This window comes from Lutra lutra, chromosome X (assembly GCF_902655055.1).
Source record: "Lutra lutra chromosome X, mLutLut1.2, whole genome shotgun sequence".
Classification (NCBI taxonomy): domain Eukaryota; kingdom Metazoa; phylum Chordata; class Mammalia; order Carnivora; family Mustelidae; genus Lutra; species Lutra lutra.
In genome coordinates, this window is record NC_062296.1 from 98222365 (window position 1) to 98248217 (window position 25853).

Sequence of the window (25853 nt, forward strand, 5' to 3'; positions counted from 1 at the left end):
AGCTGAAGTGCAGAGGAGTATGTGATGCAGGGGAGTATCTGAATGTACAGAAGTACCTGATGCAGGGGAGTGTCTGAATGCAAGGGAGTATCTGAATACAGAGAAGTATGCAATGTAGGGGAGTATCTGAAAGCACGGGAGTATCTAAAGCAAGGGAGTATCTGAATATAGAGAAGTATGCAATGTAGAGGAGTATCTGAATGCAAGGGAGTATCTAAATACAGAGAAGTATGCAATGCAGGGGAGTATCTGGGTGTAGGGGAGTATCTGAATATAGAGAAGTATCTGATACAGGGGAGTATCTGAATGTATAGAAGTTTCTGATGCAGGGGAGTATCTGAATGCAAGGAAGTATCTGAAAACAGAGAAGTATGCAATGCAGGGGAGTATCTGATGCAGGAGAGCATCTCAAACAAGGGAGTGTCTGAATACAGAGAAGTATTCAGTGCAGGGGAGTATCTGGATGCTGAGAACTCCTTGTTCCCAATGTACCAAGACCAGTAAAGGAAAGCAGGCAGCGAACGAAAAACCCCGAAAACACAGGGGCACACTTGGGTTGACTGCCTGTCCTACAGTCCCAGAAGAGGGGCCACGGGGTCCATCCCACTGGTTTCCACGGCCTTCTTTAAACGTCACCCCATGGCAAAATATTTAAGTAAAAAAGTACTTGGTTTCTTGTTTCTTTTTTATTAGTCTGGTGTGGAAAACAAGAACAAAACAAACAAAACAAAAAATCCTATCCAATGAAGGAAACCTTGAGGACACCAGTGGAAGGTTTATCTCACTGTATCCAAGGGTCAACGCCAGGGACGGTTCTGTTTGGTTGACACGTGGTGGGGTAAACGGCCCAGAGTTCCAGGAGGGAGAATCTGTGCGGGGTCGGTATTGAAAAGACTCTGCCATGGACAATCGGTCTCTCCCACCCCACAGGGAAAGCCCTAACAACCCCGGAGAGGGGGAGCACAGTTCCCCTCTGAAGGTGACACGCAGCATTAGAACCCCCCTTGTCTACCCGGCGTGGTGCAAACACGCGCAACGTATGTCAAGGTCAAAACAAAGCGTCTCGATGTAAGGACAGGCGCGGGCAGGACGTGGCTGGAGCCCGCCGTGGCCGCCGCCGCCCGTGCACATGTTTTTCGGGAAGACACAGCGGGCGAGTCTTGTCCTTCTGCTGGGAATTGTGTCACGGACGTGCATCGTGGCCAAGCTTCTATTTTTCCAGAAGACTCCACTGGACTGTCAAGGACAAACAGACGAGAAAAGACTTCACTAGGTATTCCCGGCTCCCCCCAAAACCCGCACGTCACCGGCTGCTCCTGAAACACTTCAGACGCGGGGGACTCCCCTAGAAGGTAGGTGAGCGCGAAACTCGTCGTGGACAGAAAGCAAATCCTGACTCTGACCTGCCTGGGGAAAAAGAGTCACCAAATTGCCGTGGATGATCAACTCTAGCTAGAAGAAAATATACATACTCCACGAAAAGGAGGGAAAAAAAAAAAACAACAGGAGAAGGCATTTTCTCCTAGAAAAAACAATAAATAAATAAAATAAAAACATACGCCATGAAAAATGGGGAAAAAATAAAGAAAGCATTTTTTTCCGAGGGGAAAAAAAATTTCAAACTCCAGGAAAGCCAGGGGAAAAAAAAGGAGAAGGAATTTTCTCCTAAAAAAACAAAAAGCAAAAAAATAAGAACATACTCCAGGAAAAATAGGAGGAAAAATATAGAAGGCATTTTTTCCCCTAAGGAAAAAAACAGAAGGCATTTTCTCCTACAAAATAACCAAAAAAAACCTCCCCAAAAACAACAAAACAAAGCAAAACAAAAATACTACAGGAAATTAGGATAAAAAACATAGAAGGCATTTTTTTTTTCCTAGAAAAAAAATACATACTCCAGGAAAAGTACAGGAAAAAACAGAAGGCATTTTCTCCTAGAAAAAATAAACAAAAACATACTCCAGGAAAAAAATGGCGAAAAATACAGAAGGCATATTTTTCCTAGAAAAAAGAAAATACATACTCCAGGAAAAGTAGGGAAAAAAAAATAAGAGAAAGCATTTTTTCCTAAAAAAAAAAAAAAAAAAAACAAAACATACTCCAGGAAAAATAGTATAAAACACATAGAAGGCATTATTTTCCTAGAGAAAGAAATAGGAGAAAGCATTTTCTCCTACAAAATAACCCCAAAAAACAAACAAACAAACAAAAAAAACAAAAACAAAACCAAAAATACTCCAGGAAAATAGGATTAAAAAATAAAGAAGGCATTTTTTCCTAGGTAAAAAGAAATACATACTCCTGGAAAACTAGGAAAAAAAAAATAGGAGAAGGCATTTTCTCCTAAAAAAAAAAAAAAAAAAAAAGAAAAGAAAAACATACTCCAGGAAAAATGGGATAAAAATCATAGAAGGCATTATTTCCCTAGAGAAAGAAATAGGAGAACGCATTTTCTTCTACAAAAGAACCCAAAAAAACCCAACAAAACAAAACAAAAGTACTCCAGGAAAAATAAAATTTAAAAATATAGAAGGCGTTTTTTCCTAGGGGGGGGAAAAATGCAAACTCCCAGAAAAGTAGGGAAAAAACAAATAGGAAAAGGCGTTTTCTCCTAGCGACATCCTAGCGACAAAAATGTCTCTGATCCACCAGATCTCACCGGACGTAATTTCCTCAATCCAGTCCCGTGGTTTTTATTAATGTGGCATGATTTCAGGCCGCGATTTCGCTCAGCAGCTCATTTAAGGTTTACAACGGGAAGTCGCAGCCCGTGAGACACAGACGTCCCCAAAGGGTCCGTTACGATGTCACGCGACCCTGATCTCGGGTCCGCACGCGTCCCATTCCCTACACGCTGCCTCTCGCGGGGCAAAGGGGTATGTCCCCACGTCCCTATAAATAGGGAAACGCGCTCACAGAAGCTCCCCTCGCTGGGGAAAAAAAAACCATCCCGTGGCCCTCATTCTGCTCATGGTCCCAGGAAGACATCGGTCCCAGGACCCGCGACTCACCGGGCTGGTCCGCGTTGGTGCTCTGCTGGTTCTTGGTGCTGGCCTCACCCTGGTCAGCTGAAAGGAAGCACAGAAGATACCCCAAGGGGGTCAGTACACAGAAGTCCCCCCCTAATGTCACCGCCAAGCACAGTGAGCCCCCACCCACCTCCCGAACGGCCCACATCAGTGGGACCTGGAGGGACGGACGCCCAGACCCACCCGAGGCAGCTCCGTCCACAGAGAACCAAACGCTAAGGGGACCTCACCGGGTCCCGTTGGCTTGATTTCGGGTTTTCCCAGTTTTGGTCAATTAAAAAAAGCTTTTTTCCCCGAAATTTCTCTTTGGCATCCGAGCACACGACCACAGTCCCCAGTGTCCCCTCCCCAAGACCGGGATCCCCTCCGGAAGTCGACGGAATTCAAGACAAGGGACAGAGTCAGGGACAAAAGGCGGTTTATTTCTGGACGGTGTGGCTCGGGTTAGGGGCCCCGAGTGGACGCCGTCCCAGACCGTTCACAGAGCTTGGAAGTTTGTACAAAAGTGCCCGGCTCGGGGCGAGAACAGAGCAGACACGCCACATGCCTTCACTGCGGGTCCCGGTGGGTGTGCCAGAATCCCACCGTCGGTCGCCCTGTCCCCGCCGCGGGAGACCCAGAGCTGCTAGAGGCCCTGAACGGCACCAGTGGTGCGTCTCCCGCAGGATGGGGGCCGGAGGGAGGTCCTGAGCACACGCGGGGTTCCCAGCCGATGGCTGGAGGACAGGCCATCAGGTGACACTGCGGAGCCAAGTGCAACAGGGACGCTTGGAAGAATGCAGCATCGTCATGGCAACGTCCTTTTGGGGACAACACGGAAAGGGCATGTGCCCTTCTGATGCTTTTCGATGTTGGTGTCACACACCGCTGGTCCTCGGAGAACCTTCTCGAGGTACCAGTGTCACGGCTGGACGTTGGAGGGAGCAGGACCCCAGAATGAGCACGCACGGGGAGCCGGGAAGACGCGGAGGGTGGACGTGGCCTGGGACAGGACAGATGTCTGCTCTCCGGGGAGCAGGACCCAGCATGCACGGGGCACGGAGCCCAAACACCAGGACCGTTGGTGATGCTAGTCGTGATTCTGACGGGGCTTGGCCACCCGGGCACCTCTCCCCGATCCTGACGGCCGGGCTCTTTGCTGGACCTGTTCCCACCCCTTGGCGACACTCCAAGGAGACGCCAGGCCTTGCGACCAGCAGGGGTGCACAGCCAGACTCCCCGTCTCCCACAGGAGACCTATGCCAGCCCGGGAGACACCACGCACCTCTGCCCCTAAGGGGACACCCCGTTCCACAAGACGCACCCTGCATCCCACCCTCTCCGCCCTGCCCTGCAACCAGGAAAAGCCACCCACAGCGTATCTGAAAATAAACAAAACCAATGCACACGCTTTTCGTCGGCGCTGGGGACCCACTGTCCCTAGGAGGACCGTCATAGAAAGGGCAGCTTTACGGGCTTCTTTGGCTGGGGACTATTCATGGACATACTTGTACAACGTGCATTTGGAGCCAAGACCACCGCCCTGGGGCACCGCCGACCCGCCGTGCCTGAATTGAGGCAGTTACACGGACGGCTTCCTTCTTGGGATGGGAGCGCGCACACCGGGTTCAGACCCACCGGGGAACAAGCGTCATTTTATAGGAACGGACAGATCAGCAGGGACATCCTCCAAAGAGCCAGCGGTGGCCAAGGTGACCACAGGCGGCGGTGGGGGGTGGGGACCAGACCCAGGAGCAAAGCACTTAGAGCCCTCACGACAGCTCCCTCCCCATTCACCGCCCGCGCGAACCCCACAACCTTCCAAACACCCAGGGAAGGGAGAGGCCAGAACGTGCCTGGGGCAGGAAAACACCCACGGATGATTTCCCGTTTACAGGACAATCTAGAGTGTACGGACTCTCCGGCCAGTGACACGCTCCACTCCGTTCTCCACAGACTTCCAAATTCTACGACGGTGAGATTTTTAGGTTGTTCCTAAATCATGGGATTTTTTTTTTTCTTTTCCTTTCCTTACTGGAGAAGTGAGTCAAACAGGACAGGCCCGTATTATTATTATTTTTTAAATCATACGGGTCAGAGAGACAGCAAGGAGCTGCTTCTTGGGACGTGCAGAGGACAAGGACTCCAGAGGCTGGAAAGTCAGACGTTTAAAGCTGCAAATGCAACGTGGGCTGTGCCTCGGGACCCTCCGTTTGGCCCTGTTCAGCTGCAAACGTGAATCTGACGGGATGGAGGCATGGACTAAGCCCCCTCCCCACACCTACCACCCTGCCTGCCGCCATGTCTTTCCCTCGGATTTAAGTTTAGAAGAAAACAGTTGCATTCCTCCTCATGTCCTAAAACTCCTTGTGCACAAATACAGTCTAATACTATGCGGGTCCATGCACCTGCGAGGGGAGGGACGGGGGACACGGAATCCGGGATCGGGGTGGGGTGGGGGGAGGCATCCCATCCCCATGGCAACTGACTAACTAGCCGCATGGAGCCGGGCAAATGCCAGGGTTTGCGTTAGACTCTGCGTCTCAGCGGACACAGATCACACTGGGGCAGCTCCAGGCGTGTGCACGGTTTCCTGCTCGTCCCTACGGCCGCGGCTCATCTGAAACGAAAGGTCGAGAAATGAAAACCGAACCAGATGGAAAAAGGGACCGGGGAGGTCTGCAGAGGTCCCGGAGCATACAAAAGTCCAGGCAGCAGCCATCAGCTCTGACAAAGACAGTCTTTGTGCTCAGGAGTACAGCGGGTTTTTAGGATTTTTTTTAAAGCGATGCTTAAAGGCCAATGGGCAGTGGGAGGCATGGGTCAGAGATGGAAGCCAGTTCAGGGACAAGAGGGAAGTGAAGGTAGAGCATCGACGCTGGGAGGGAGAGGAAGACAAGGGACAGGCCAGCAGCTCAGCCCAGCAATACCTCACACACCTGCCGGAAATAACACAAGGACACACAGGAGAGCCCACATCAGCCACCGTGCACGCAGAAGGACAGCATCGTGCACAGCAAGTGACAGCCGCCCAGAGTGCATCGCCATGCATGCCGTTGGACCCTCAAAGCCAACACGGCAAACCACAAACACCCACATCCGCCACAAGCCCACGCCCGAGACGGCTCTTGACAGGCCAGCGTGCGCCATTTGCAAAAAAGTCACATTAAACTCTTAGGCACACATCAAAATCCCCAGGAATATAGGACAGATCTACCAAGCCGCGTTGGCCACGGACACTGTTCCGGGCATCGGCTCCCAACATGATACTAAAAAGCACTTCAGGGAATGTAGAGACGGAAGGCTGGTATCTGACGGATGCATTTCCCCGTAGAGAGACCACCCAGTTGATGGAGACGGACCTTCACGCACAAGTCAAATTCACAGACCCTACCAAATTCAACATTATGACAAGGTCCTGGAGAACCACCCACTCTTGTAGAACCATGGTTTTCCCCAAAAAACTATGGTTTCTTGAATGCACTGGGACGCACCATGGCCACGTCCTTCTTAGGAAATGTCCATGCTTACAGGTCCAGGTGGGTACGTGTTTCTTTAAACCACCATCCCAAAAAGAACATCCACCAAAAGTCCTGCACAAACTCCACCGAAAGGCCTAGGATATTCACGATCCCAATGCCTGAATCCCAACACTTCAATTCTACATCTTCATAAAAATATGCCATAGAGATAAGCCCTGAGTTCATCTACTAATAGGTCAAGAATGCCAAAATGTCTCTTCAAGGACTTGGAAGAGATGACTCACTCTTCTGTGATACCATCCTGGAGTTTGCTGAAAAACAGCACCTAATTTTCTTTGTCTTATGGGCATTTTATAGCTGCAGACCAAGGTCCCTAATGACTGAAATCAGAGCTACCAGCTTCCTTGTTGCGTTGTTTTTGTTTTTGGGGGGATTTTTTGGACATTTTCTTTGTGCATCTGTATCAGCAAAGATCATAAATCCCATAAAAACCAGAAAGCAAATCAAGATGGTAAAGTTGCCCCCAATGTTCACTTCGCTCATGCACAACGAGAGACTGTACAAAATTCTGGGTCAATGAAAATGACCAGGAATGGGGGACAGGGAGATGGAGAACACTTGGTTTTCCAAGTTCCTAATCCCATTCCAAGTACGGGACAACATCAAGTCCATTATGATTCTTGGGTCCTCCCCCAAATCCCTGTGCCTCGACATATGAATCAAATTGGCATCATAACATCCAAGGGGGTCATATATCTCAAACCCAAGGTGACAGAAAGGCTTTGAGGTCCACGATACGACTGAATTTGGAAATCCAAATTGGATCTGACAGTCAGTTATAGATTTTCAGGAAACCGTTGTGCCCAGACTTCCCATGCATCCTTCCCAAGCAGGCATTCTCTGCTGGCTGGGCATCAGACTCTGAGCTAAGCGTTTTCAGAGAGGGGGGCAGAAATGAAGTCCACTTGGGCACGTCCTTGACCTTGGTTCTCTCTCCATTTGGGCACATCCTTGACCTCACGCTTGGGCATTTCATTGCCCTCGCTCTTCTCTTCATTTGGCATGTCCTTGACCGTGGTCATCTGTCCACTTGGGCATCTCCTTGACCTCGGTCATCTATCCATTTGGACATGCTGGATACTTAACATTCAGGCAACCGAGCATGGTTTCCTGAGGGTCCCTGATGGAAGGCGCCCACTCACGTGTGGAAAATAGATATAATCAGGTATCCTTCCCCTTTGCTGTAAGGAGAGGGATGCCAAACAGCAGCTTCTGTTAAGTCTCTGAACCTACAAGCCGTTTGGGACTTTCAGTTTCAGGCTACAAACAGAGTCTGTGAATCTAAAAATCTAGAATGATGGGAGATTGAGGGTAGACTCCCTCCTTATAGACAAATTTTGTATCACCACCTATTCAAATCTTTTGTGAGTTTCCCTAGAGCCCTCAGGCAGTGGTCCTTGAAGATGGAGGTCAACGGCTAAGTACGAATCTGGACCTGAAACTACAGGTGGGTTGAGAAGTTCAGACAGCATGAGGCTCCATCCACAGACCATGGGACCCCTAAAGCCACAGCGGAGTCCACCCCTTGTGTTCATCTTGCAAGAGGGAAGGCAACACTTAGAGCAACTCAGAGATACAAGAACATGAGCCATGTTCAAAACAGAACTTACGGACTTCGAGACAAATCCTATATATTTCAAGGACTCTTGCCTGTATGGTACCCAAACACCCGACAATGGAGTTCCAATCCCTATGCTGGAGTTCCAATCCCTCCACATTCTCCTATAAATTTTATATCCCACCCCAAACCCTCGCAAGCACCTGTCAGTTCGGGGTGGTACCAGAAAGGCAATCAGCCATCCTGCGTTTCGATTTTATTTCCCGTGGTTGGAGAAAACAATATGGCGGCCCCCCAGTCATCGCTCTTGTCATAAGGGGGATGAGAATGACCGCAGTTATAAATTAGAATGAATAAACAATTTCAAGAGCTTACATTTCTCCAATCGACCTGCCAGGACTTTCACACACAGCCCTATGAATCCTCACAAAAGTCTGGTGGTGTGCAGATGATCAGCTCCCCCCTTTAGAGATGGAAAACCCAAAGACAGGGGTGGTTACTGACTGGCAAAATTTGCACAACTCCACACGGGTGGCACCGGAATGGAAGCTACAGAGTCCGATCCCACTATTCCCAGCAATCTCTAGAACTGTCAGCCACCTCCCACGTGTCTCATGCCAACGGGACTTCTGCATTGTTTTAGTTTTGAGACAGCAGAGCTTTCAAGTTAGTAAGGCATGAAGGGAAGGACGCGGCCACAAAAACCTTACCGTTTTCTTTGAAGCACAACTTTTTCTTCTGGTAGGCGATAAAGCTAGAGACTGCTCCGACCACGGCCATCACGACGGCCCCAATGATGCCAGGGACTACCCCCGGGGAGTCGGCTGTGGGAAGACACACATGGCACCATGACTGGGAACACTGGCAGAGAGCAGACCACACACAGGACACATGGCTGGAGGCCCTGCCCACCGGAAAAAGGTGGGACTGAGTGTCAAGACACAGGGTCCCAGGTTGACCGTGGAGGAAACCCCACTCCTGAGTCTTGCCCAACTTCCAACGCCACCTCTAGCCCGTTTGCTTGACACGAAGAACCAGCCATGCTGCTCCCCGAAAGTCCCACCTGGTACTGGAATTCATCTGACTACATGTACCGCTTCCAGTGCAAAACAGGTGTCCGGTTGATGACACACCCTGCGTCCTCCCATCCCTGTGGCCAGGGCAGGGGTCCTAACAGTTAGAGGTAGAAACTCTCAGGCAAGGCAGCATGATGCCCATCATGGAGTGGGATGTCCTGGACATCATCCTCTTCACACATTTTCGGAGAATCAAAGCTGCTGACCCCCTTTGCTACTTCCATTGGATTTACCGCAATGTGGTTTCCACGTGCTATCAGTAACTCTTACACCACGTGTATCTCTGCCATGTGGACAGCTAAGCTACTTCTAAGCATGGTGGCAGCACCGGACATCCCAGTCTGTGAGTCAATCAAGGATGGTGTGAAGGGTAATTGTGTCCACTGGACTGGGCCCGGGGTGACCAGATGACTGGAAAAACATTCCTTCTGGGCACGTCCATATGGATGTTCTCGCAAAAGATTAATGTCTGTATTTACAGACTACGTGAAGCAGGTGGCCTTCACCAGTGAGGATGGGCATCAATCCATCTGTAGAGGGCCTGCACGGAACAGAGCACACAGATGGGGCAGCCATCTTCTTCTGCCCTTTGTGCATGGGCACTCCTACTTCTTGGGACTTGAGACTCAGGACGGGACTTGCCCTCCCAGCTTTCTTGGTTCCCAGTCCTCTGGACTGGGACTGAACCACACCTGAGCTTCTCCTGGTTGTCCAGCTTGCAGTCAGCAGATCACAGAACTTCTCAGCGTCCACCACCATGGGGGACAGTTCCTTACAATCAATCTCTTTCCACAGATCTATACCTACATCTATATCTAGATAGATCCCAATGGCTCTGTTTCTCTGGGGAACTGCAGGTAATAGATGGGTTACGGTTAGGGTTCTTACGGCACCGTGGGAAGATGAGTGAACCTAACGTGTGGGTGTCATCAGAACCCCCTTGCTGAGCCTTCTCAAGAAGGTCAATGACCTAGTTCAGCAGAGCGCTTGGGATGTGCATGGGGCAAGGCAACCACACTTGGAGGTTGCCCGCCATCATCTTTAGGACAACAGAGCCAACACAACACGTTTGGTCTTGACCACTGCATTCCACTTTTTCTCAACAGTGCCTATAAGAAACCCAAGACATCAGAAACCACGTGTACATACCCTGCTCCCCGCCGTCATGATTTTGGCTTCCTCCGCCAGAGCCGCCAGCGCCAGCACCACCACCACCGCCACCGCCTCCTGCAAGGGAGAAACAGGCTTGCAGACAAGTCGTGTTGGGAAGATTTTTGGCAAAGAAAATATCATCCCATAGATCAACTCCTGGGAACTGGAGTTGTGAAGGAACTCAGGAGTCCTTTCCTTTCGTTGAGTCCCGACTTTGCTAAACGTCATCGGATTCGTTCCTGTTTGTCTGACACGCAGGCTCAGCTCCTAACTCAAACCACTCCTCTCATGGTGGGCTGCAGGAGAGTCAGTAAGTCCTGTGTGCCTCATGGATTCTGACCCCTCAGAATCCCAGTCAGGGCCTTGGAGCCCACCTAAGACCCAGCCCATGGCTATGGAGTGATCCAAGCCATGTTCCTATTGACTCCCAGGATACGTACTGTTGACCCCTTGAACAATGCAAGAGGATTAGGAGAGCCAACCCATGGTACTGGCAAAAATCCATATACAACTTTTGATTCCCCCCCAAATTAATTATTTACTAATAACCTACTGTTGACTGCTGGCTTCCTGATAACAAAAACAGTTGGTAACACATATGTTGTACGTTCTATATATTACATACTGTACTCTCTCTTTTTTAAAAAAGATTTTATTTGTCAGAGAGAGAGCACAAGCAAGGGGAGAGGCAGGCAGGTCAGCTGAAGGAGAAGCAGGCTCCCCGCTGAGCAAGGAGCACGATGTGGGACTCGATCCCAGGAACCCAAGATCATGACCTGAGCCAAAGGCAGCCACTTAACCAACTGGGGCACCCAGGAGTCCCATATGTACTACACTATTACAATAAAGTACTCTTACAATGAAGTAAGCTAGGGAAGAGAACATGTGATTAAGAAAATCATCAAGAAAAAAGAAAAACAGAAAGAAAATCATGAGGGAGAGAAAATACATTTACAAGATTATATTGTATTTATTGAAATAAATGGACTCATGGAGACCAAACCTGTGTTGGTCAAGGGTGAACTGTAAGTGTATATTAAGACTACCTACATGTACATATCATAAATATTAATATATTCAAACTACTATAAAGACATTATCATATTATTGTAAACTTAAATTTTTATTTATATATACACAAGATGTATTATATCTAAGTACTGCTCTGGACCCTACTCTAAGCTAAGGTTTTAAAGAGAGAGGTGGAGAATCTGGTCTCATTTCTACGTTCATGAAATAACAGAACACATGTTATTGATGACACCCAACAGTCACCAAGCAAAAACAGGTGACTGGGGTATTCAGGAGATGTCTGAGAAATGTGCAGTCAGCCCCATGCATATGGTGGGTAGCTCCCTGAACCATCAGCACAGCAACCAGGGACCAGCCCTGGTGGGGCAGGTCTTAACAGTCCTCATCCTTGATGCATCTACAAATGGCGGAGGTGGGAAGAGATTTCCAAGCAGCTGACTGTGATTTCACTGAGGGTCAGACTGTAGACCCTGATGTCATTGTGTACAGCAGGTGTGTGATAGGGAGGAAAGAGAACCCATAACTGTACCTCCATCTGAAGCTCCATCAATGAGATCGGAATCTGAAAAGCCACCTAGGAGACAAAAACACAGTGTCACCTGCCATATTGGAACGGTCAGGAGGGTCGGGATCAGCCATGCCTGGCCCCAAACTCGCGGACACATAACAAATTTTTTTTAAGATTTCATTTTTGTATTTTGGAGACTGAGAGAGAAAAAGAGCATGAGCTGGGGGGAGGGTACAGAGAGAATCTTAAACAGACTCCACGTGGAGCATGACCCAGATGCGGGGCTCATCTCACGACCTTGAGATCATGACGTGAGCTGAAACCAAGAGTCAGATGCCCAACAGACTGAGCCCCCTAGGTGCTCTGAGACACAATTTAAAAAAAATTTTAAAGCACACTGGGTTCGTGGGTTTCGTGTTACGCAGCAGTAGCTAGCTGATACGTATCAGATTTAATGCATCAGTTTAACAAGACCTATCGTAACTAAATACAGTTTATTCCAGGAAGTCAAGGACGTATTCTGTAGAAAGACATTGTTCAGTATATCTTGTCATATTCACAGGTTAAAAGAAAAAAAGATGCTCATGTGCATTGATGAACATGTGGAGTCGATGAAATTTAATATGGGTTTTCTAGCCAAGGCACAATGATTCCAATACAAGAAAACTGGAAAGAGACAACATAAACATAAAAAAATACATTTGATTTAAAGATCACTTGCAAATAATATGACAGTCTTTTCATTAAAAACTAAATGATGAAGGCAAAATTATTAACAGGTAATAAGGATTCATCATTAGGTGCCCCATGAGGAAAGACGTATGAAATTCATTTCCATATCCCAGAAATAAGCAGAAAAATAGTGGGCATACAATGTATTCACAGAAACAAACACCAACAAGCAAAAGCAATTTAGAAATAACGTTTATAGGAACGGCAACGAGAAAAGAGGACAGAAAACGGATTCCAAAGCAAAAAAGCTCAATTTTGCAAATGGTCGGTACTCTGCAAATGGATTTCTCATTGGAAACCATTCAAGTGACAATAAAAGGAGGGTTTTCTTTCTCCCCAGAGGGATGACAGACAATAACCCAGTGAGTGCTAAATTAAAAGGAAAAAACAGAGAGCCACAAAGACGCAGGGGAGCCATTCGAACATAAAAGATCCCACGGGGAAAACACAAGCACGTGCACACACATTCAAAGACCACTTGCCAAAAACCACTGCAAAAAATACCCAAAGGCTAAAATAAGGGAAGAAATGTTTTCATCATAAATGACTGAAAAAAGGATTTGTACATGGGTGACGTGGGCTTCTCGACCATGCCCGTTTTCCTCAAATGTAACCCAGAACCAGAGACACAAGCAAGCCACACACAAAAGAGAAACCAGACGTGGCCATGACACGCCGGATTTATTTCCTTAAATTTCGGAAATACACGCCACCGAAAGTCAAATCCAAACCCAAAATACCTTTTCAAGAACTCATGTCCCACTCCTGGAAAACCAGAGTGGCCTTGTCCCTGGGAGGCCCCCCCATGAAGGCTACGCTGATCTGATAGGATGACTTCTCGGCCGACGGGGAGACCAATGTACTCTGAGAAATGCAGTGTGTGTTCAGGGAAGGGGTCTTACCAGAAGATCCCGGCTGGTTGGGGTTTGGAGGAGGCTTAGGCTTGGGTGGATTCGGTGGTACTGGGTCATCTGTTGGTAGAAAACACAAGTGTTGCATTTCTGAGGAGTCAGCAAAAAAACCCAAAACACAAGGAAGGAAACACATCCGTTTTCCTACAGATGGTTCCCCAAACAGCTACCAAGGGGAGCTCTCTACTCTACTCTTAGTAGAGACCAGCAAACACAGCCACCAGCCCATTTCTTTCCATCGTCATCCATCTGCTCTACCTACCTCCAAGAGAACTGGACAGTTCCAACAGCTGCATAAATTTTTCTTAGAAACTAAAGCAAGTGCCTGGACCAGGTACAGAATTCGTGGGACCCAGTGCAAAATAAAAATGCAGGGTCCCTCGTTCAAATTCTACTGACATTTTCAATATGGAGGCCACAAACCATTCCAGCAAGGGTAGGACTATAGCTGAGTGAACGCACCAGTCACTTGCCCTCGCAAGGGTGCTCACATTAACCTTATGCCATTGCAAAGGCTAGAAGCCCTTTTATTTTTTTTTAAATAAAAGCAAAAACAGGCAAAAACAGAAACCCAACAAAAGCCAACAACAACACACCATTCCCCATGTGTTTGTGGTTACACCTAGTTCTGACTTGAGAGGCACAAGGCTCTTGGGAACGATAATCATTTGGTGACCCTAACCAAGCCGGCCACCCAGGAGACTTCCCAAAGGTACTTACTGTGTCCTTCCCCACCGAGGGCATCTTCCAGACTGAGCCCGTCATCGTCTACAAGGGAAACGGACTGTTAACACTGAAGACCCAGGAAGGAATTCAGCTCCCTAAGCCACGGAGGAACCCCTGCCTCCTCACCTCCCCAAACACGACTGCAAATACCAGTCTGACCCGGGTCCAAACAGAAGAGCCAAATTCTAGACCTCTCCGAGGAGAGGAGCAAGAGACAAAACAAAACCCACAGAAAGGAACTGTACCCATCCCTGGTACCATGCGGGCCAAGCTGGGATTCCAACTCTGCCCACCAAGAATCCTTCGCTATTACCGTCCCGTCCGAAACCACCCCTCCCACGTGGCCAGCGTCCTCTGTAAGGGGGACACGATGTGGTGGACGCAGAAATGGGGCACCAGATTTAGGCAGGCGTGCACCTACAATGAAATTCCCTCAACGAAATGATGGGACCCTTCCTGCTGGCATCACGGGTATCCTTGGTATTATGACCCCTTTCCAATTTCCTGCTACGTTAGGGACGTTGGGGGATCTGCCCATCGCAAGGCACTGAACTACCGTGGCAATTCAGGTTTTCAACAATCTCTAATCAAAAAACCTTTTCACTCCCGTGCCGTGCAAGGACGCGGGTCTGAACACGGCAGGTGCTACCCTTTCACTCCTGACAGGACATTGTGGTTGGGGAACCCTGTTCCTAAACAAACCTATTCCGTTAAAAAACAAATTAAAAAAACAACAGCGGTAAGACCGCCATGATTCTGACGTCTGGTTGGCCAAGAAGCAACGATCAGACCCTTGTTCCTGGTTCCTGACTTTCATTTGGAAGGAACCCCGCCTAGAACAGGTAGGAGACTGGGTCTGCTCATGGGTTGTACCGGCATCTCAGCCCCAGAAACTGCTTCTCCTACGCAATGCATATCCAAACACAGAGTGAGCCCTCCAGACACACACTGTCCAGGCGACTGGAAATTATCCCCAAGACTCGCCAGACCTCAGTCTTGCCCAAAAAACATGGCACCCGGTGGCCAACATCGACAGCAGGGCTCTGGTAGGAACCAGTCTGCACCCAGAGCCCCCAAAGCACTTGTCTCTGTGGTTGTCTACATCTCGAGCAGCTCTCGGGATGAGCAGGAGGGTGCACGGCCCAGAGAGCTGTCCGGCACACGTCCTCTGTTGTGCCCGCCAGGCCCTTTGGCTTCTTACCAGCCCTGGGTCTCTTGGGCGGTGTCGTGGGCTTCTTCTCCTTGTCTAGAGAGAAAAGACATCAAATCAGCAAGATCCGTGGCTGAGAAACTGTACCATCTCTCAAGGATGCCCCATGTGCTCTAAAAAAGTCGGAAGAATGTCCAAATCACCATATACAGCCCCCATGGCTCTGGCAGTGGACAGGGACTGGAGTGTGAATTCTGAGCCCAACAGGACCCCCGTGGACGGGTACACAGCCTGATGTTGGACGTGGCCTTTGCTGAGACCAAGAACAAGGGGGTCTTTGCACTGGGAAGGTTTCCTCCCTCTACCCAGAGTGTCTGGGTTTTCCTCCCCCCGTGTGAGTCCCTTCAGCACGGTCCACGCTTCGACACACTTAGTCCATTCAGACGAAGAACTCGTCCGTTTAGAGACACAATTCTAACATGACATCTGTCACCTTATGAATAGTAAATCGCACGACTTACCATCGAGGGCGTCCGCCAAGTCGAAGTCTTGGCCTACGAGGACAGAGAGTCCGGTTAGGAATCAGGAAAATAGTCATGCAAAAATTAAGAAGGCCATATTTTTTTTTTTTTTAAAGATGGGGACTCAAGTTTCTCTGGACTTCATGACGTTTGCAAGAGTTAGTTGGTTTTTAAAACGTAGAACGAGCCGGAAGGTCTCATGTCTTCGACATGCTCACATCGATGCGGAAAAGTAAGACGACAGTTAACGTTCGAAACAGCTGGTGATCGTAACATTTAGCAACATGACAATTAAAAAAAAATGTGTATAGCAATTTTTTTAAAAGTGCGTAACAATTTAAAAAATGTGTGTAGCAATAAAAATGTGTGTAACAATATTAAAAATGTGTATAAAATTTTTTAAATGTGCATAATGATTTAAAAATGTGTATAACAATTTAAAAATGTGTGTAACAATAAAAAGTGTATAACAATTTTAAGAAGTGTATAGCAATTTAAAAATGTGCATAATAATTTTAAAAATATAACAATTTTAAAAATGTGCATAACAATTTAAAAAAATGTGTAGACCAATTTAATAAAATGTGTCTAATAATAAAAGTGTATAAGAATTTTAAAAAGGTGTATAACAATTTAAAAAATGTATATAACAATTTACAAAATGTAACAATAAAAAAGTGTATGACAATTAAAAAAACTATAACAATTTTTAAAAATGTGCATAATAGTTTCAAAAATGTATATAAGAGTTTTAAAAAGATGTGTGGACCAATTTAATAAAATGTGTGTAATAAAAGTGTATAACTATTTTAAAAGGTGTATAACAATTTAAAAAGATGTGTGTAACAATTTAAAAAGTGTATGACAATTTAAAAATGTATAACAATTTCGAAAATGTGCATAATCATTTTAAAAATGTGTATAGCAATTTAAAAATGTGTGTAACAATTTTAAAAATGTGTGTAACAATAAAAAGTGTATAACAATTTTAAGAAGTGTATAGCAATTTAAAAATGTGCATAATAATTTTAAAAATATAACAATTTTAAAAATGTGCATAAGAATTTAAAAAAATGTGTAGACCAATTTAATAAAATGTGTCTAATAATAAAAGTGTATAAGAATTTTAAAAAGGTGTATAACAATTTAAAAAATGTATATAACAATTTACAAAATGCAACAATAAAAAAGTGTATGACAATTAAAAAAACTATAACAATTTTTAAAAATGTGCATAATAGTTTCAAAAATGTATATAAGAGTTTTAAAAAGATGTGTGGACCAATTTAATAAAATGTGTGTAATAAAAGTGTATAACTATTTTAAAACTTGTATAACAATTTAAAAAGATGTGTGTAACAATTTAAAAAGTGTATGACAATTTAAAAATGTATAACAGTTTCGAAAATGTGCATAATCATTTTAAAAATGTGTATAGCAATTTAAAAATGTGTGTAACAATTTTAGAAATGTGTGTAACGATACAAAAGTGTATAATAATTTTTAAAAATGTGTATAGCAATTTTTTAAAATATGGTAAATAATTTTTGACAAAGTTTATAACAATTTTAAAAATGAGTATAACAATTTTCAAAAATGTGTATAAAATTTTTAAAAATGTGGATAACAATTTAAAAACAGAACTTAGCCACAGCTAGGGCACTAGGAAAATACGGTAGTTTTGCCCGTGTGTCACTCATGAACAGCAGACCCCCCTCTAATAGTGACTAAAATGTCCCGTACGTGACCAAAACACACACACGGACAGAAAAGCCTCATTTGTGACCAACTTCCCTGACTATGCACCCAACCTGTGTTTCTTGCAAACGCACTAAACTACCCAGAAAAGCACAGAAAGTGTCTTCTCAGGTCCCGGGATCGCTCAAACGGGGCGTCTGCGGAGACGAGCCGCGTTTTCCCTCCGGTCCCCAGGGTTTTGATGGACACCGTTACCGTGCCATGGCCCAGGGCCCGTTCCTGACCGGCTGCACAAAAGGCAACGTAAGGACATTTTGGAGAAGCTCGCGTGGGCTGGGAGGACACTGACCGCAGGCCGGACGGGGACGGTGAGGTCCGGAAGCTGAGGGGACCCCGGCCTCCCGTCAGGAAGGGCCTGGCCTTGAACGCTCCGCGAACACGCGTGGGTGCCGTCTGGTGTGGGCACGTGCTCATCTGCACGGAGCATCTCAGACAGGCGGTGCTCTGTAATTGTGTCCTCTGTCATGTGTGCGTGGGGCATGCACATGCGTGTGTGCACAGATGCAGGGGTGTGTGTGGGTGGACACGTGTGCGTGGTTTGTGTGTGCAAGTGTGCAGGTGGGTGTGGTTGGGGTTTGTGTGTGCACATTGGACACGTGTGCACGGTTTGTGTGTGCATGTGTGCAAGTGGGTGTGGCTTGTGTGTGCGCCCTGGACACGTGTGCACGGTTTGTGTGTGCATGTGTGCGAGTGGGTATGGTTTGGCTGTGTGCGCACTGGACACGTGTGCACGGTTTGTGTGTGCATGTGTGCAAGTGGGTGTGCTGTGTATGTGTGTGCATCGGACACATGTGCATGGTTTGCACGTGGGCACATGTGCAAGTGTGTGTAGCTTGTTTTGTGCATATTTGTGTCGCTCTGTGTGTACGTGTACATGCATATGTCTCCGCGTCTAGGGTGGGTGTGTATCTGTGTGCACATGTGCATGTACGTGTGTATGTGTGTGTGTTCCTACGTGTGTGCGAACAACAGGCACACAGAAGCCGGAGGTCTCGGGCACGACGCTCATGCGACCCCCATCGGCCCGCACTGGGCTATACTCAGGATCCCAGACTTGGAGTCCCGCCATCTACACCCGCACGGTCCAGACTCCACACACACAATCATACCACGTCCTGCACGCGGCAGGTTTCCCTGAGGCAGCAGGTGGGATTTCGCCGACGTCACCGACCCCACTAGCCGTGTGCATAAACACGCACGCGTGTCCACGTCACTGGTCGTATTTACAGAGAAATCTGCACCTGTTCCCCCCACACGCTTCACCTGCCATCACCGTGCTGAGAGCCTTCCCAGACGTGCACCCCCCACCCCGCCTTGGGGAGGCTCCGAGGGCCCATCCCTGACCCGGAAGGGTTCCGAGAGGGGACAATGTCACCTTCGGGAGGAAGGGGGACACTTACAATGGAAAAGCAGACACGGCTCTTTGCGGTGCTCAGAAACCAACAGCCACACATGTGAACGAAATACAGACTTTTCCGTGCGACTCCCAATTCCTGGGACGTCTGCGTCGTGAGAGACGATGGTGACGGACAGACTCCGCGAGGCGAGCAAACGAGAGAGCTGTCTACACGGACTCGCGTGTGTGTGCACTCCCTACGCGCGTGTGTGTGCAGTGCACGGGAGCCCGTGTCTGTGTGCACGAGGGCACGTGTCAGGTGTGTGTGTGCACTGCATGGGAGCCCGTGTCTGTGTGCACAAGGGTGTGTCCTACGCATGTGTATGCAATGCACGTGAGCCCGTGTCTGTGTGCACGAGGGCACGTGTCAGGTGTGTGTGTGCACTGCATGGGAGCCTGTGTCTGTACGCACGTGGCCGTGTCTGTGTACACCAGAATCACAGACCAGGAACTCGCTCTCCCTAAAACACTGCCTCGTGTCCTGCGCAGCCTTCCCTGCCCCCACTGCAAGGAGGCCATGGGTCCCCTGCACACCCCTTTCCACTCACCCCCCGCAGCCCCCACACAAACCCAGCAGGAGCAGAGCCGGCAGGGATGGGGGCAGGCTCTCCAATCACCCTCCAGCCCCCACAGCCCCAGGCTGCCCTGTTTGGTGTGGCTCTTGTCCAGGACTCTCTGCTACAGACCACAGAAGACACTGCCATCCGGTCACTAAAACCAACCACAGAGTCCACAGCTCCCAAGACCCCAAGGTCAGCCAAGGGCACGTCTGACAGTGCATGGGCAAAGGGAAGCTGTATCCTTCTCAGCCTCCTCCCAACCCCCTCTACGTGCCCCAGGAGAATGCCTTTGGCCGCAGAGTGAGAGCCTCCCTTGTGCGCTGGACCCCCTGGAACACTGCCATGCCTGAGGACACCCCACAAGACCCCCAGGCATTGGGGCTGAGACCATTCAGCCTGGATCCCAGGGCTCGGGGCTCTCCCTGCCCTCTGCCCCCTGGGAACCCCCTTTTTCCTGGTCACAAAGCCACAGCTTCGCCACAGATGACAGAATCCCGGGGACTACCTCCTGGGAGTGCTCCCCACACAGAGCTGGACAGAAATTCAGGGGTACGGAGGGGTCAGCTTCCATGGAAAGTTCCCCCTTAACTCAATCATGAAGACACGTCCCCCTGCCCTGCCCATGTGCAGGTTCCCCGATGCCAACTGTCCCAAGACTGTGCCGGTGTTTGCAAAAGGGACGCTTGCACTAGGAGACCGGCTCGAGCCCCCCTGGAACAGTCAGGAGATGCAATGATTCAACACCCAGCAGCACCGGCCAGCTGTAACCCCTCCCAATCTCTTCCTGACCTAACCTAAGCTCTCCGTCTACACGGCTGGCATACCAGTTCCAGCTCAGCACTGCGGACTCTGTCTCATCACAGGCGACCACGTCAGGGGGCTCCCGGCTCCCGGAAGAAACTCTCCTGTGTAGGCTCCTCCCCATACTGCCTCCCGGGGCCAATCGTCACCACCCGGACCAGAGCCCGGGCCCTGTGTCCAGTGTTCAAGGCATGTAGCTCCTCAGTCCCAGCTACAAGCAGACCCCGGTGCACGAAGCCCGTCCACCCTGTGGGCTCCACCACCCCTCAAAGCTGCAGATGCTCAGGGCCACGCAGGGATGAGTCACGCAGGGCGAGGCTGGCCCTGGCCGGACGGAGACACATGTGAGTCATGCTGACGGCACCATGCCTCCCACAGCCCCTCCCGCCCTGTATCAGCCAGTCCTGCTGGGACGCAGGCTGAGCCATGTGTGGTCCCCAAAACCCCTGGGCAGGTGGGTAGGCGGCTCCTCTTGAGTGCGGATGCAGCCCTGCCAGGGTCTGCATCCCTGCCTGGGTCTGCATCTCCCCTGGGTCTCCATCCCCCCTGGGTCTCCATCTCCCCTGGGTCTCCATCTCCCCTGGGTCTGCATCCCCCCAGGGTCTCCATCCCTGCCTGGGTCTCCATCCCTCCTCAGTCTCCACCCCCCCACGGTCTCCATCCTTCCTGAGTCTCCATCCCTCCTTGGTCTCCATCCCTCACTGGGTCTCCATCCTTCCTGGGTCTCCATCCCTCCTGGGTCTCCATCCCCTCTGGGTCCCCATTCCCCCCACGGTCTCCATCCCTCCTGGGTTTCCATCCCTCACTGGGTTTCCATCCCTCCTGGGTCTCCATCCCTCCTGGGTCTCCATCCCCTCTGGGTCCCCATCCCCCCACGGTCTCCATCCCTCCTGGGTTTCCATCCCTCACTGGGTTTCCATCCTTCCTGGGTCTCCATCCCTCCTGGGTCTCCATCCCCTCTGGGTCCCCATCCCCCACGGTCTCCATCCCTCCTGGGTTTCCATCCCTCACTGGGTTTCCATCCTTACCGGGTCTCCATCCCCCCTGGGTCTCCATCCCCTCTGGGTCCCCATCCCTCCTTGGTCTCCATCCCTCACTGGGTCTCCATCCCTCCTTGGTCTCCATCCCTCACTGGGTCTCCATCCCCTCTGGGTCTCCATCCCTCCTTGGTCTCCATCCCTCACTGGGTCTCCATCCTTCCTGGGTCTCCATCCCTCCTGGGTCTCCATCCCCTCTGGGTCCCCATTCCCCCCACGGTCTCCATCCCTCCTGGGTTTCCATCCCTCACTGGGTTTCCATCCTTACCGGGTCTCCATCCCCCCTGGGTCTCCATCCCCTCTGGGTCCCCATCCCTCCTTGGTCTCCATCCCCCACCAGGTCTCCATCCCCCACCAGGTGTCCATCCCCCACCAGGTCTCCATCCCCCACCAGGTATCCATCCCCCCTGAATCTCCATCCCACCAACCCAGCGTAAACTGGGTTTCTCTGAAATTCTACCACAACAATGGACCATTGCAGAAATCCAAAGCAGGATGGAGATTTGCATAAAACTAAATGACAGAAATGACAAAAGTCATGTTCCACACAAGGACCTTATAAATTACAGGAATACAAAATAGAAAATGTATAGATGTGTATTCAGAACAAATTCTATGTGTTTAAATATATATATGTTTAAATATATAGAATATACGATTCTATATAGAATATAAAATAAATTATAAATATATATTTGGGATAAGTTACAGACATTTACATATATATAGAATATAAAATTCTATATAAAATATAGAACTACAGACATATATTTAGAATAAATTATGTATATATGGAATAAATTATATATATTTACACATATGTAGAATATGGAATAAGTTATAATATAAATTCAGAATTACATATATAATAATTTTATATAATTTTATGTTTTCATAATAAATGATAGAAATTGGAAATCATATAACATACACAGACTTTATAAAAACTACAGATAAGTCATATTAAAAATATAAGCCCATTAGAGAAATTAGAATAGGAACAAAATATTTTGATGAATCATAGAAACTAAATCATGTAATTTATAATTATATGCAGAAGTTATAAATTATCTAAATAAATATGTAAGATAAGACCCAAGTTGTGGAAATAAAATCAGAATAGAAACAAAATGCAATCATAACACGTTATGGAAATTGGAATTTATGTAGTGTGTAATTTACACACGTAAACCCACAAACCCTATAAACCAAACAGAAATAAGTCACAGGACGGAAACAGGATTTGGAATAAAGTACAGACACTCGTTGTACGCACTGACACATTATAATGTCTACAGAGCTTATCATCTATATAAGCATATGAACACAATCACAGAAATAGAATGAACATAGGAATAAATGACACATATTCCCAATAAATTATACAATTTGGGGAATTACACAATTCCCAATCAATTATCCAATAAAATATACAATTTAGACAAATTGCAAATCTTCCAATTTGCACACATCGCCTGCAAATCACAGACACAAACACAGACACAGACAAACACGCACACAAATAAAATTAAGTCACGGAGAGATGAGAGGAGAAATACCGGGGAGGCAGTGAGGCAAATGCTCACATTTTCAGATGTTTTCTCGGGGGTGCACCAGAATAACAAATGTAGGCAAAGCCTGCGATGCCCCTAGGGCTTTCCGGTTAACATAGGAGCCCGCACAGACGGCGGGAGGAGTGCAGAGCCTCCAAGGCGCCCCGGTCCAGTGCGGTCGGTGGAAATGCCAGGGTCCCCCCAGCCCAACCACCTGCGAAAGACAGAGCCGTGGGGGCCGTCCATGCTCTGTGCCACGTCTGCCGCCACTGGGGAAAGGCCTTTCGTAAGAGAGCCCTCCCCCACCCCAGGTCACATGGCATGCGCCTGAGCAGCCGGGGTCCAGGTTCCTGGGGGCTGGAGACGGGGTCCCCTCCACCAGATGGAGCGCCCCGGCACAAAGCCCAGGGCGTGGGGACACACGAAGGTGTTGGCTTCGTTCCAAGCCCTGCAGGTCAGGAGGACGACGGACATCGTGACCACAAATGCCATCTGATTGCATCGTATCTCTCGATACTGAGAACGTCCTCGTGTTTCCGGGGGCAAGACGGGAACCGCTTCAGAAATACACCGTGCCTTTTGCAGACGTGACATCAAACGGTCTGCCCTTCGTAGTTTAAGATTTATTTTGGGCAGAGGGAGGGCACGCGAAAGGGGCAGAGGGAGAGGGAGGGAGACTCTCAAGCCGATGCGGGACTCGAGCCCACGACCCCGAGATCACAACATGAGCCAAAACCACGAGCCTGACGCTAAACTGACCTTGCCATCTAGGCACCTTGGATGTTTGGAGTCCTCAAGGTTGCGGGATTGAGCAGGTCCTGGGTCCAGCTTCCCCAACACGCACGACGCACGACACCGGATGAACACGTGTGCACAAAAACGCACAGTGACATACGCCCAACAAAGGCCAAGCTGGCGGACTATCGCCACCACTCAAGCAACGGGAGCCAAGATGGCGAGCTGCACGTACGTGTCCGTGAACCCAAGGCACGGCGCTTGCCCTGCCCGGAGAACGTTCTTGGCCACAAAAAGGAGCCAAGCTCAGCGCCACGGCGGTCTTGGGCGTCATGGGCACCCGACGGCTCACGTCAACTCTGTTCCCTGTTTCAGTCCCACACGGATTCATCTTCCCCAGGGGCTGGGATGCGCCAAGTCCTTCCATGTAAGTTTACAACGCGGTGGAGGGGAGGGGAAAGGTCTTTCTCGCCATGACTCTGGGGACGGCCCTGAAAGGTAGGCCAAGTTGTGCACAAACCTTGGGAATACGGGGAGGCTGTGGGGTGCTGTTGGGGACCATCACGGTCCCCGAGTCTGCCTGTGCCAACACATTCCTGACAGACCAGGTTGCCAGCCGTGCATCTGCCTTTATAACACGCTCCAGCCAAGACCCTCCGCTGTCTGTCCTCTGCTTTGCTCCTTGCAGTAACCCCTTTCCCCCAGAGGCACCCAGTGTCTCCCCTACAAGAAGCCAAGGCATTGCTTCCCAAAGGGCAAGCTCCAAAACCAGACTAGAAGCCCCCATTCCGAACCCAGCCATCTCCCCAACTGTGCTCCCTTCACACAGGGCCCCGCGGGCCCACCTGGGCTGGCCCCAAATGACCCATTAGACAATCCCAAACTCTGTCAGCTCATGGAGCCCTTGCTGGCTCTGGAAACTGGCCCGAGGCTGCAGAACAGACTCGACCATTCTGTTAATTAATTACAGTCCATTCTCACAGGTCACGGAAGTTACATTCTCTAAGTCGTCGGGGATGTTGAATGCACGGATACTCCATCTTCGCTCCTAGGGATGGACGGGGTTACGACCCCACAGCCGTGGGTCACGTGTTCCCCAGGGCGTCAACGCAGGACCTTGTTTTCCGCGTGTTTCTGCTTAAACAGACTGTCCTGGATCTGTGCTGTTTATTTGTCAGCGTGGCCAAGCACAGGACACAAAAATGCAAAAGACGCGCTCCCGCACAGACCATGAAAAGGACACTTGTGGACAACCTGGAGGCTGGACGGTGGCTCGGATAGTCCACGCTTCTGCACCCGTCCCTGAGCACGGACGGTATTCATCTGGGAGTTCCAAATAAATGTCAGCAGGTGGGATTCGTGAATATGGGGAATGCACTGTATTTCACTTCAAACAGCATAACCCCAGGAGGTCCTGCGGTGTCTAACACAGGGGCTGTGTGTTCCTCAAAACTTTAAATGCTTCCCAAAAACAAACCCAGGAGTGAGAACCACACATTTAGGGCACCTACAGTCTTCAACTGGATCCTCTCCTTGGCTGTACGTGCTAATCCCTTCTTTCCATATCAGGAAAACTCCTATTCATACGTCAAAGCCCCGAGAAGATGCTGCCTCCTCTGGGAAGCGTTCTGTCACTCCTCCGGAGCACACTGAAGCATCTCCTCACCACGGCACGCACAGACGGCTTCTCAGCTCCAGCCGTGGGTGATTTCATAAGACCAGATGCTCACCTCAAGGTCCCGGTGAATTAAACCAAGAATTTGGTGGGCTGGGATTCAGGTATGTGTTCACATTTACCTGCCTGCTCAAAACCCACCAGGGGAGTTTCAAACCCACATTCTGGGCACCGGGGCTGCCTATCATGTACCCACTGCAAGCTGGTCTACAGCTAGAAATAAACTACGTTCTTCTGGCATTAATCGCTGCTTCTGTCTTCTTGTCCTCCAGACACCCTCCAGAGGATCTCACACACCTGGGCTTCCTTTCTGCAAGCCACGCCCCCAGCCTAAAAAGCCCTCTTCCCGCTTTGTCAGGCTTCCTCTGCTGTGAAGGTCTGTCTGCTCGTGGAAACTTGGTGCCCGTAGAGGTTCCCACCTG

At 49.0% G+C, this 25853-nt stretch overlaps 1 protein-coding gene across 1 annotated transcript in view; it reads right to left on the minus strand.

Moving 5' to 3' along the window:
* Positions 1–667: 667 nt before the first annotated feature.
* CD99 (CD99 molecule (Xg blood group)) overlaps positions 668–25853 on the minus strand; it is a 34302-nt gene continuing 9116 nt past the window's right edge. The window contains exons 3-11 of the mRNA XM_047715432.1: positions 15917–15949; positions 15447–15491; positions 14240–14287; positions 13511–13579; positions 11898–11942; positions 10334–10411; positions 8819–8932; positions 3012–3068; positions 668–1236 (exon numbers count right to left, since the gene is read on the minus strand). Of these exons, the coding sequence (XP_047571388.1) occupies positions 1211–1236; positions 3012–3068; positions 8819–8932; positions 10334–10411; positions 11898–11942; positions 13511–13579; positions 14240–14287; positions 15447–15491; positions 15917–15949 (515 nt within the window). The 3' untranslated portion in view covers positions 668–1210. The remainder of the gene's footprint in view (positions 1237–3011; positions 3069–8818; positions 8933–10333; positions 10412–11897; positions 11943–13510; positions 13580–14239; positions 14288–15446; positions 15492–15916; positions 15950–25853) is intronic.